This window comes from Monomorium pharaonis, chromosome 7 (assembly GCF_013373865.1).
Source record: "Monomorium pharaonis isolate MP-MQ-018 chromosome 7, ASM1337386v2, whole genome shotgun sequence".
NCBI classification, from domain to species: domain Eukaryota; kingdom Metazoa; phylum Arthropoda; class Insecta; order Hymenoptera; family Formicidae; genus Monomorium; species Monomorium pharaonis.
Window position 1 is genome coordinate 13363496 of NC_050473.1, and position 12686 is coordinate 13376181.

Below are 12686 nucleotides of genomic sequence, written 5' to 3' on the forward strand. Positions count from 1 at the left end.
CAAGCAGAGTTTTATCTTGCTTATCTACTTTATTGTAATACTAATATACAATGAAGCTTTCATATTGACAAAATCTTAAGTGTTTAAGAAACTAATATATAATATTATCGAAACTATATGTATGATTATAATATTTTATACATTATATATTTTGTATACATAATATAAAAAATATATATATAATTTTAAAATCATTTAACGTCAGGGAAATATTTGTTTTATAAACGTGTAATCTAATTAAATGTTAATTTATTATTTTGGCAAACTGTTAAATTTGTTCTCGTTTTGAGATGCCACGACAATTTATTTGACTTTAAATTAACATTGAATAATAATAAAAAATGAATAACAATTGAATCTTTCTAGTCTGTCAGAAACATCCAATTAGCTTGTCGTATGACACATGAAATATTAAGGGCCACTTGCACCAAACTCTAATTAACTTAATCGTTAATTAGTCCATTGGAATTGACCAATCGTATTTGTCGTTAAGCAAAATTAACAAATGCGATTGATCAATTCCAATGGACTAATCAACGATTAAGTTACTCAGAGTTTGGTGCAAGTGGCCCTAATGTCACTAATAGTGAAAACAACCATAAGTTTACGCAATTGTAGAATGGTCTTTAGGTTAATATTAACGACCATCTCGCGTCGTTTTAGGTGTTTTCAGCCATCAGCGCCTCTATGTACACAAAATATACACATTGAACTATGTAGTCAAATATCTATGAATCCCGTAGGTAATGTGCATGACTTTTGGGTCTCTTCTATACTATGTCCACATTTATTTGATTCTGTTTCACGCTATACCCGTACCACACTACACCCGTAAATTTTACAATTATATGCATTCATATTTTAAATCTGTTTTATGCAAATGTGCATAATCGTGTTCTATAAATGTGCAATACCACATATACATGATATAAATTTAATTAATTGATTTGATAAAAATTCACTCACCGATCGCTGTCGCTGCTCCTACTGTTGATGCTGCTACTGCTACTGCTACACTCCTTTTCCGGTTTTGATTCTGAAAATGTGATAAATATTATTTCTAAACTCAAACACAAAAGCAGATAAAGAAATGTATCACTTGAAAAAATAATGTATTTAATACCGAGTTGCTCGATCCATGGATGCCGCTTTCTGCTGACATCATCCTGCTATTCTCGAACCGCACACTAATAACGATTGCCCGATACTTTATTCGGCACTCCCGATATTACGGATAATATATCACACACGAGTAAAACGTAAACTACACGCGAGAATTTCACTTGGCGCGACCGTTACATTTGAAAAAGTGAAAAGGACGGCTCGTCTAATTGGCGGCGAAAATCAACCTGGCACTAAAGTGGCGTGACGTCACGTAACTTCGTGAAAACGCAGGCCGAGGAAAACCGTTTGAATGAAAATCACACGCCAATGAACGGAGACAAAGTCGTTTCGAGAATTTCGTATGCTCGCACGACGACTAGTAGCACTTCACTTAATTGGCACTCGCGATATTTTACCGAACGTATTCTCTTCACACTTTGCTTGAATGCACACGCGAACACTTCACTCGAAACCGAAGGCAAACGCACGATGCCGCACTTTACACATGAATTCGATCTCACATGCCTCGCGGGTCGTCTGTTAGTGCGACGGCATTCTCAACACAACACCCCGTACCTGCGCACAATGAATTCTGAACGCGAGGCACGCACGGAGTCGACCGAACGTCCGATGCGTCCGACCGGCGCTGGAGCGCGGAGCAACATGGTGGCGGCAGCGGCCGTACGTGACTAGGCAGGCAGACTCGGCGGTACTCGGCGCTAGTCGGCGCCACTCGCCACGCCTGCGTACGCCGCGCCGCTGCCGCTACGTTGCTCCGCGCTCCAGTCGCACGTACGCCTCTCCAGCGCCGGTCAGACGCTCCGTCGACTCCGTGCGTGTTTCTGCGTGTCTCGCGTGTTCAGAATTCATTGTGCGCAGATACGGTGTTGTGTTGAATGCCGTTGTGCTAGCAAACAATACGCGAGATCGTACATAGCACAGGTATTCATGTGTAAAGCGCGGCGTCGTGCGTTTGCCTACGCGGTTTTGAGTGAAGTGTTCGCGTGCGCATTCGAGTAAGGCCGAAGGCAGAGAACGAGACGTAGATGTCGTACTCGTAGTCGTAGGGTAAGGCAGAGAAAAACGTAAGTCGTAATATACTACTATTCTAGAGTCTAGAATAGTATACTACGACATGTACGACTTACGTTTTTCCTACGACTACGACTGCGACACCTACGTCTCGTTCTCTGCCTTCGGCCTAAAGTGTGAAAAGGATACGTTCGGTAGAATATCGCGAGTGCCAATTAAAGTGCTACTAAGTCGTCGTGCGAGTATACGAAATTCTCGAAACGGTCTCCGTTCGTTGTATCTTGACGCGTACGTAATTTTCATTTAAACGGTTTTCCTCGGGCTGCGTTTCCACGAAGTTACGTGGAGTCACGCCACTTTCGTGCCAGGTTGATTTTCGCCGCCAATCAGACGAGTCGTCTTTTTCACTTTTTCAAATGTAACGGTCGTGCCAAGTGAAATTCTCGCGCGTAGTTTACGTTTTACTCGTGTGTGATATATTATCCATAATATCGGGAGTGCCGAATAAAGTATCGGGCGATCGTTATTAGTGTGCGGTTCGAGAATAGCAGGATGATGTCAGCAGAAAGCAGCATCCATGGATCGAGCGACTCGGTATTAAATACATTATTTTTTCAAGTGATACATTTCTTTATCTGCTTTTGTGTTTAAGTTTAGAAATAATATTTATCACATTTTCAGAATCAAAACCGGAAAAGGAGTGTAGCAGTAGCAGTAGCAGCATCAACAGCAGGAGCAGCGACAGCGATCGGTGAGTGAATTTTTATCAAATCAATTAATTTGTATTGAATTTATATCATGTATATGTGGTATATTGCACATTTATAGAACACGATTATGCACATTTGCATAAAACAGATTTAAAATATGAATGCATATAATTATAAAATTTACGGGTATAGCATGAAACAGAACCAAATAAACGTGGACGTAGCATAGAAGAGATCCAAAAAGTCATGCATATTACCTACGGGATTCATAGATATTTGATTACATAATTCAATGCACACAATTTGTGCACATAGAGGCGCTGATGGATAAAAACGCCTCTAAAACGACGCGATGACCGCTGTCAGGTTCTTCTCTCTGCTCCTACTGGCTCCTACTTACTCCAACGCACTTTAATAGGTTGGCGTCATCGGAATCAACGTATTGGAGTTGCGTTGGGGTGAATAAGAGCATGTCGAAACATGTGACGTGAACAGACTCTAGTTTGGGGGAGCATCCAAATGCGCACGGTTCGCATCTGAGGCTCATTTGACATCTTTATAAAAATTAATGTCGAATGACTTTTAAAATTCCACATAAAAAATTTTAAGTAACTTTTGAAAAAAATCTTAGTTTTGGAAATTTAATAACATTTACATTAAAACACTTGGATAAATATATTTTTTCTGTAATAATTTCTTTAGAAAATCAACAGTCACGATATACGGATATCTAGATGTGATGTGCATATCGTGAATACGACAAAATTCGATGTATTTTCATGTGATAAGACATTTATGATTCATGACGCCGGACTCCGCCGAAGTATATTGTAGCTCTTGTGATTTTTGTCAAAGATTTACGTTGCGCAATTAAATAATTGAAAATAAGCAGAGATGAAAAAGCCTCCTTTACAGACGCTTTAATGTACGAGGGTCAGATGATACAGAAACGAGGCTAGTTAAATTTGGCAACGACAGGTACATCACATCGTCGGATAATACATGCGTTATTTTTCTAACCTTATAAACGCTGTTATAAACGATAATAATCGCACTTTTTAATTTTATAACATCTCTTTAATTCGATCACAACATACATTAAGACCTTACCTTTTAAGAACATTAAATTATTATAGTTTACGCTCTGTCTTTTGGCCTCTTACAAATTTACAATAATATTTTTGATATCTGTTTTTGATGCAAATTTTATTTTATATCCTGTCTAAAATAACTCAAGACTTTATACAAAGTAAATTTTTATAAATAAGTTAGCGGCGATAATGCTAATCTTGTTATAAATAAAAGTTTTTAGTGCAGCTTAATATGATTACGTTACGGGGAAAGCTCAAAAAGGAGAATGACATAGCAAATACAAAAATCAGCAGAAGAGTCTCAATACGAGATAAATTACTGATAAAAGAGGTTAATTTAATATAATATTTCTTATACATTGTGGTAATATAAGAGTTTTTACTGTGTTAATGTTGAATTATTTTTCTTAGGTGCAGGAGATGCAACAGACATTGCCAGTAACGTGTCAAGTCGAATTTAAAGATCCACATCGTCTTCATGAATTTAGCTTGTTTATCATACCAGATGAGGGATATTGGATTGGTGGCCATTTCCATTTTCAAATTTACATAAGTGAAGAGTATAATATGGCGGTAATTTTATATTTTATAATTTTTATATGTATATGATAATTGTAAGTTGTTGGTTATTAAAAGTTTGCAACTTTATTTTTTGATAGGTTTAAAACTCAGTCTTGCTTATGGAGCAGTTGAATATAATTGGTTAGATCCACAAGTACGAAGTAGTTTGATGAACAGGTTGTGTTTCAAAACACATGAAATAAAAGAGCAAACTTTTAGTTTAACCAATTATACACATGCTGACAGAAATGCTTAGCCACCTAAAGCTGCGTTTCAGGATTTCTATAGTGCATGTGATTAAAAAATCAGAATTCACTCAACTTTAGATGGCCAATTATTCCTGTCTGTGTGCGTGTATGTACAATTATCTTAGAGTCACATGTTAAATCAGTGGCAAAGTATCTTTTAAGCGAAATATCTCCAAAAAATTTTGGCATAAAACATTTTAATATATAATAAATTATATTTTTATTGCTTGAGTCTATTCTGAAAAGATAAAATTAATATTTGAAAATTAGTCTATTTTTCATTTTTTACTATTTTTACTATTTAAAAAAATTTACTATTTACTATAACAAAAAGATAAAACAAAATTTCATAGAGAAAAAATTTAATGAGATTTATTGTTTAGAAAATTTATCAAAATACATTTGTTTAATAAGAAAACGAAAAGTTGACCAATTTTAAGATTTTATCTCTTTAGGATATATTTAGGCAAAAGTTAAAAAAAAGTTTATTACAAGTATATATCAAAATATTTTCTATATATATTATCAAAGTTTCATAATTATTTTGATTATTTCCAAATGGAAGATTTGTCTTAGTGACAATGTTTGGCAGCTTATTGTTATAAGACAAGGGAAAAGAAGAGAAAGGAAAATAAAAAAACAAAAAGAAAGGAGAATAAGGGGGGAAGAAAATGTCAATATTAAAATCGAATTGAAAGATGCAACTGACCACTATGTTAAATCATATTTTTCAGCCACCAAAAGTAAAATGCTTAACGAAATTATGGCATCCTAATATAAGTGAAGATGGTGATGTATGTTTATCAATTTTAAGACAAAGTAGTATTGATGGAATGGGATGGGCTCCAACACGTAAACTGAAAGATGTTGTATGGGGTTTAAATTCTCTTTTTACTGTACGTATATAAGTACTTTCTGCTGCACTTGATTTGTGCGATTATATTTTTTTATATATATTTGTGTTTCTTTCACAGGATCTCCTAAACTTTGATGATCCTTTGAATAGAGATGCAGCAGATTTGTTTATTAAGGACAAAGAGTCCTTTCGAAGTAAAGTTAAAGATTATGTAATGCAATATGCAAAAAGATGATTTACATTGTAACATCTAAGTAACAAATAATTATTTACATTTTTTTAAATCGATTTTGTGCCTCTTTTTAGTGTATGAGTACAGAATTTGCTCAAATGTGCTTTAGGTTGACTATGGTTTAACTCAATTTAATTTTGCTAGTCTTTTTGAAAGAGATTGCTATCGCTTTCAGTTTCATATCATTGAATTTTTGGATTGTTATATAAAATTGTATTAATACATTAATTACGACCTATACTATTATGTATGAAAGAAATGTAAACGTATAAAAATTAAAAACGTATGACATGTACAATAATGTTTTTTTCTCTTTATGAGATATTGTCAACGAGCAATTGTAAATAAAGTGGGTGTTTAATAATATATTTATAATTTATTCATCCTTTGTGTAAAACATAAGTATTAAATAAATAAGGATAAAATTCCTCATGTTAATAAGAGTTAGAAATTATAAGGAACGTTACTATATTGTTAAGTATTTATTTATAATTTTCGTACAATGTGCCTAATTGGCATTTTCTTATTTCAAACAAAAATTGATTTTTTATTTATCATTTTACGTGCCTTTTTATTAAAATGTATAGGTCATAATTTTATGTGTTATGTTCAATTAACGGACGGCTGAAAATTTGATTGCCAACAAAAATTGGCGAAACATCGACGATTAGTCGACAACGATTTTTGTTATAATTGCAAGTTATAACAAATAAATAATAACAAAAGAGAAAACAAAGAGAAATGATTTTTCTCTATTTCTCCGTGTTGTTCGAATATAAACTAGGTATATGAAATGGTATGGCCATTGTGTGTGTGTGTGTGTGTGTGTGTGTGTGTGTGTGTGTGTGTGTGTGTGTGTGTGTGTGTGTGTGTGTGTGTATGTGTGTACATAAATATAAATAAAAAATTGCAGCTCTCCATTAGAACGTGGTCCGTAACTCTTCTTGTATACTGGTTGACCTGATGAGTTTCTGTTTAGAGCCCAACAAACTTTCGCTCCCTAAACTGTCACTATCGGAAGCGATCTTCGATTTTTCTTCATGGTACTCCTCATTATATTCCTTTAATCTGTTGCCTAGAAATACAGCCCTTTCGCGTTTTTTAATCATAAAATCGGTCGGTAGTAGCCATCGATGTTCATGGCATTCCTCCGCCATTGGTCTTTTGCTGAAGAGAAAATACATTTTTTATAATATTTGAAAGACTTATTCATATTACGCTTAATATCAAGTATAATTATTCGATTGTAATAAATGTTTAGCTTAATTTTTATAAGTTTCTTTTTTATTATTACCCACCTTGGCGCACGTTTAAAGACCAGCATAAGAAATCTGGTGGCTTCTTGGCTCAGCTCTTTATAGAGATACTCGAATCTATATCTGACAAAAGATATATTCTGTCTGGTCTCGTCCGCATCCTTACCACGGAACGGGGAAACTCCGGACAGCAATACATAACTCAATACACCGACCATCCAGATATCCGTTTGCGGATAGACAAGTTCATCGTTATAGAGTTCGGGCGATCTATATTCGGGATGGCCCAGATGCTTGGGTACATTCGTGCCTAATTTACTGACTCTATGTGCGGAACCCATGTCAACCAACTTCACCTGAACCGATCTCACCGATGACATCACAACATTGTCTGGCTGGATATCTAGATGACAATATCCACGCCAATGAAGATACTGAAGGCCATCGAGAATCTGTGTGATAGCATTCGCTACACAGTTCTCTGTATATTCATGCCGACTAGAGAAGTACGTGAGTATGTCGGCGCCCTGAAGTTTCTCCATGATAAATATCGCCACAGGGGAGCCAGACACTTTGTAGGCAGCCTCCAACATAGCTATCCGCTCGTGTCGTAGTGAACATAATACTTCGTATTCTCGATTAACTTGCTTCTCTGTCTCAGCATTCAATTCCAGGATCTTAGCAACGATCACACGATCTGTGCTCTTATCCACACCCTTCACGACCGCGGAAAATTGTCCGCGCGATAACTCCGAAATGAAACTATATTTAGTGGACAATTGTGGTTCTACCGACCATTTAATCGGATTCCGTTCTATGGAGTAATCGATGTGCGGTTTATCCTCTTCCAGAACAATCTCCTGACCGGCTTCGGTTAGTTCCTGGAGATGCCTCATCGCTCGCGTAATCTGTACCTTCGGGCAACCCAATAGACGCGTCTTGATTAACTTTGACGGAATGCCCTTTTCACTCCATCCTATGCGGTTGCGTGCTGCTAGACGGAAATTGTAACTCGTGTCCTGTTTTAGATTGCGCACTAGATAGAACTCGTGATCAATGTTAAAGGCGACGTCTATCCAAGCGATCGAATCACCTTCCTTGTATTGTAGATTGTAGCATAGCACGGGTGAGTTGCCATCGTATTTTGGCTGTTTCCATCGCAGGAGAACTTCGGTATCCGAAACATCGGAAGCCTGGAAAGTGAAGATATTTTACACGAAAATAGAAATAATTTGTATATAAATTGATCGCCACTTAAAAGATTAATTATTGTACCTCTGGAGAATCCGGACCACAAGGAACCGTTGCCTGCAACACCCTGGTTCTAACGATCGTTTGTCCTATCGGATTCCTCGCCACAACTTTGTATATTCCGATATCATGCTCCTTCGTAGGATTAAAATTGAGTATAGATCTTCCGTCAGAATCTTCTGTCACTTTGATCCTATTATTCTCTTGTATGACCATATCATTCTTGAACCACTGTATTAGTGGCTTCGGATTTCCCACTGCCAGACAAGTAAGATGCGCCGGTTTTCCCTCTTCGATCGGGCAAATCTGCGGCTTCTCGCGAAAGAATGGAAGTTGACCATCCTTCTTCGATTCGATCATTGCTTCAGCTTCAGCGTAACTGTCTAACCGAGTACCTAATTCATTCTTCAAGCGTCTAAGAGTAAACGTATCCGCCGATCCGTACCGATTGATACGAGCCCTCCTTTCATCGTCAATTTCCTCGTCCATAACGTCCGTGAATCGACGACGTTCGCGTATAATAGGTGTCTAATAGCAAAATACAAAGTAAAAAATTGAAGAAAAGAATTTTGTAAAATAGCTGCATTACGTGAATAGTTTTTAAATTGATATTTTTTAGGGCTATAAATATTCTTTAGAGCTACACTTACTCTCCAGTCAAAGCCGTTATCTTCGGTAATAGAACGTGAGAATCCGGGGCTTCGATTGCATGCGACTTTCATGTATTCACGTAGTCGTACAGGAAAATCAGTATCTCGTAGCTGAAGAAGATATGTGTCTGGACCATTCTGATAACTGTGAAATATAAAAGAATTATACAAATAATTATTACACAAAATATATTGCATAAAAAATTATGTAACGTTTATAGTTCTTTATATCTTTCACATATTATTTGAATATTTTTTATATACATACAATTAAAAATTTAGTATTAAAATAAAAAAAATTGAAGATTACATTTCTATTCTACTTTTAAAGTAGAATAGAAATCTAATCTTCAATTCAGATTCTTCCATAACGTTCTCTTACTGGCTTTCACTTGTGATTATTCCAATTTCCGTATCGATCGGTTCTCTAGATGGTATTTGATTTTCCCATGTCCTAGGCGAACGTTTCTTCAATGGGCTATGACTTCTGTCAGGTTCGGGTGTAAACTTATGTCCAGGTGGATATACCATACGTGATGGATCGTCAAACGCTGTTTCTAGTTTTCTTCTACGATACCATGTGCGGCATGAAGCATTATTGTACCAATCGCTGTAAAAATATATTTTATTCGCAATCAAATATTCTTAAAATAATAAATTACATTAATTTTGCAATATAGAAACATTGGTTTTACAAATTTTGTTTCATGTATAATAAAATTTATATATCATAAATATATTTTATAAAATTCTTTTCTCTATTAAAAATTCTAATCTGCTTGAAAGAAACATTGCTACATCTACAAAATCTTAGATTATATTCTTACAAAATTAATCTTTGTTTTAAGTGCGTTGTTAAAAAAAATTGTAATCTACTTACCGATAAAGTTTATAATAATTCTTTAAGTTTTCTGAAGGTATTCTGTAAGGTTCTGGTGGCGGATTGTCAATATAATTGAACCATGGATGAGTCAACGCGGTTCTAACATCCATCCTTTTATCAACGTTGTACACCAATAGGCTGCGAATAAAATCCTGCGCTTCATTCGAAATATTTTTCCACCGGTCATCGAAATCCCATTTGCCTTCTCTGATCTTCTTCAACGTCTCTCTATCGTTCGCACCTCTGAACGGTGAGATACCCGATAGCAGAATGTAAGTAATTATGCCAACGGACCACATATCCGCGGCATAACTGACACCTTCGTTATTAGTTATTTCTGGTGCAACGTATTCTGGCATGCCATATGCCAAAGTCATTAGCCTTGTCTGCGAAATTCTACGAGCTAATCCGAAATCTCCAATCTTTAGATCATCTCCTCCAGCATGGGAGATTAGCAGGTCACCGAGCTGCAAGAAAGTATATTGACTCAAATATGTAAATATGAAAATATATCAGGAATGTTTTATGAGAGAGGAATATCTAAAAAATAATTCCAATAATTATAATTGTGTGTGTGTGTGTGTGTGTGTGTGTGTGTGTGTGTGTGTGTGTGTGTGTGTGTGTGTGTGTGTGTGTGTGTGTGTGTGTGTGTGTGTGTGTGTGTGTGTGTGTGTGTGTGTGTGGTGTGTGTGAGCCATCTTTATTTAAATATTTAAATTTTAAATTTTATGTGATATAAAAAATTATAAATCTTGAATACTTGTATAAGAATAATGAAATATGTCTAATGACTGCTTGTGCACTTTGTGCGCTTCGCGCGCGAAATATTATGTTCTAATCTTTGATTTTTAAATATCTCACCGTCAGACTGAGATGTGCGTAATGATTTCCGTGTATATATTCCAATCCCCATAATAATTGACGTATATAACGAGCGATGTCTATTTCAGTATAATGTTCTTGTCTCGTGAGATTGTCTACTAATTCACCACCGGCCGCTCTAAGTAATCGTCGTTAAGGATTATTTTGCTCTGAACATTGATTTATTTGCATTATTTTCGAATAATGACAAAACAAAAGGAGTTATATTCGAAATGATTAATAATTATTATCGAGAAAAGCATTTTACAATTAATATACATTTTTGTAGTTATTCCATTATTTTAATAATCATAACGAATGCTAGATATAAAGTGAATAAAATGCGAAAATAATAAAGGATACAACTCCATGATCAGCGTAACTGAGTCGTTCGTTTCGAAAGCATCGTGCAACCGCAATAATTTGCGGTGATGCAGATTGTTCATCGCTTCCATCTCATTATACATGAATGGCTTGAGATCACCGCGTCCATGCATAATCTTAGAAGCGTAATTTCTTCCGGTGTTTCTCTCGACTGCATGATAAGTCACACCCTGAGTGCCGCGACCCAGCTCGTCACCTAGATCATACAAGTCGTCGAACGGTTTGTCGCGTGGTTTCACATCCATTTTCTTTCTGTACGTTCTGTATCCGTATTCGTGCTCATCCTCCTCCACATGCAACATTACTGAGCAGGATATCGAACCAGCCACGTTACCAGCGCTGATCGAGTAAAGACCTTCGTCTTTCACAATGGCGTCATTGACAATGAGAGTCGTGATGTCGGGCTCAATAAATTGAATCTAATTAAAAAGATATCTTCTTAATTTAAAGTAATTTAAATTTAAAATATTTTTAATAGAATTTCTAATTAGAAACAAATTTCTTTAAATTAAAAAAAGGCAATGGGACATTAGTTTGCAATAAAATCAAAATTTTATATAATAGAAACTTGAGCAAAACAGAAACACACCCTTATTCTGGAAGATGAAGCTATAGGTTTCCAGTCCTTGTACCACTTGAGTTCCGGATAAGGTACTCCAGTTACGCGAGCAGTCAATTGGCCAGTTCTTCTCATCATTACAATAGTCTCCTCGGGCCTTTCGATAAATGTGGGATATTCAGCGATCTTTAAGATAACTTTCTGCCTGGCTTCGCCGTGTTCATTCGTAGCAACGGCCTCGTAGATGCCCTCGTCTCTCTCAAGCATTCTGTTGATGAATAAAGTTGCCTGGCCATTTCTAGTGTAGCTCTGATCGTATCGACCACCCGATTCAATTAATTGATCATTGAAGTAATACGTCATTTTCGGCTTGGGATAGCCATAAACGAACCAGAAGAGATTACAGTTGTGGTTTTTCACACCATACTGAGCGTCATGTTCTTGACGTAAGAATCTAGGCGCTTGAGCATAACCATCATGTGGCGGTCGCTCAATGTCGAAATCTTTCGGGAAATAAGGACTGGTCTCAGGACGGAAGTCAATACCAGGTGGCAGGTACGGGAAGAACTTAGGTGGTTCCGGCTCTAATTTGGCGCGATAGGTTTGCGCAAATGGCGACGGGTCGCTTATGCCATACTTATTCTCCACGCGAATGCGGAACTTGTAATCGCGGAACGGTTCAAGATTACGAATGTCGCAGACGCAGCTGCGAATACCACTGCGAGCAGTGAACCAGTCGCCATCCGGAAGCTCGCACATCTCCACTAAATAGGTCACGGGTACTCGCGGCCCGATCGGAATAGACGGCTTCCATGAAAGGGTAAGATGTCGATCCATCATGCGGCTGATAATCGGACGATCTGCCAGAGGTAATGGAATGCCGGACTTTCCATATTTATCATAATCTGTGTATTGGTCTGCAAGAGGTTTTTTCGCGCGTGGCTCCAAAGCTAAAGTTGAAATACATCGAAATATAAAAGCGACTTGAATATTTCGAAAACATTGTAA

General features: G+C 36.6%; 2 protein-coding genes across 11 annotated transcripts in view; one reads left to right on the forward strand and one right to left on the reverse strand.

Moving 5' to 3' along the window:
• The first annotated feature begins 3485 nt into the window (after window positions 1-3485).
• Window positions 3486-6198, forward strand: LOC105837126 (NEDD8-conjugating enzyme UBE2F). 3 transcript variants are annotated; one of them, XM_012681640.3, is made up of 5 exons: window positions 3486-3824; window positions 4159-4268; window positions 4349-4510; window positions 5481-5642; window positions 5721-6198. In XM_012681640.3, exons 2-5 carry the CDS (start codon window positions 4170-4172, stop codon window positions 5835-5837), a joined length of 540 nt encoding a protein of 179 aa, XP_012537094.1. In that variant the 5' UTR covers window positions 3486-3824; window positions 4159-4169; the 3' UTR covers window positions 5838-6198. The 3 variants fall into 3 exon arrangements, with proteins under 3 accessions (XP_012537094.1, XP_012537095.1, XP_012537093.1); XM_012681641.3 differs by having other exon boundaries at window positions 4164-4268; XM_012681639.3 differs by having other exon boundaries at window positions 3488-3824; window positions 4152-4268.
• A 105-nt stretch (window positions 6199-6303) lies between these two features.
• LOC105837125 (obscurin) overlaps window positions 6304-12686 on the reverse strand; it is a 38932-nt gene continuing 32549 nt past the window's right edge. For all 8 annotated transcript variants that reach the window (XM_036289375.1, XM_012681632.3, XM_012681633.3 and 5 more), the window contains 9 exons: window positions 11709-12628; window positions 11099-11538; window positions 10736-10874; window positions 9872-10341; window positions 9374-9601; window positions 8992-9136; window positions 8366-8869; window positions 7133-8283; window positions 6304-7001 (listed from right to left, as the gene is read on the reverse strand). In XM_036289375.1, the coding sequence (XP_036145268.1) occupies window positions 6755-7001; window positions 7133-8283; window positions 8366-8869; window positions 8992-9136; window positions 9374-9601; window positions 9872-10341; window positions 10736-10874; window positions 11099-11538; window positions 11709-12628 (4244 nt within the window). In that variant the 3' untranslated portion in view covers window positions 6304-6754. The remainder of the gene's footprint in view (window positions 7002-7132; window positions 8284-8365; window positions 8870-8991; window positions 9137-9373; window positions 9602-9871; window positions 10342-10735; window positions 10875-11098; window positions 11539-11708; window positions 12629-12686) is intronic.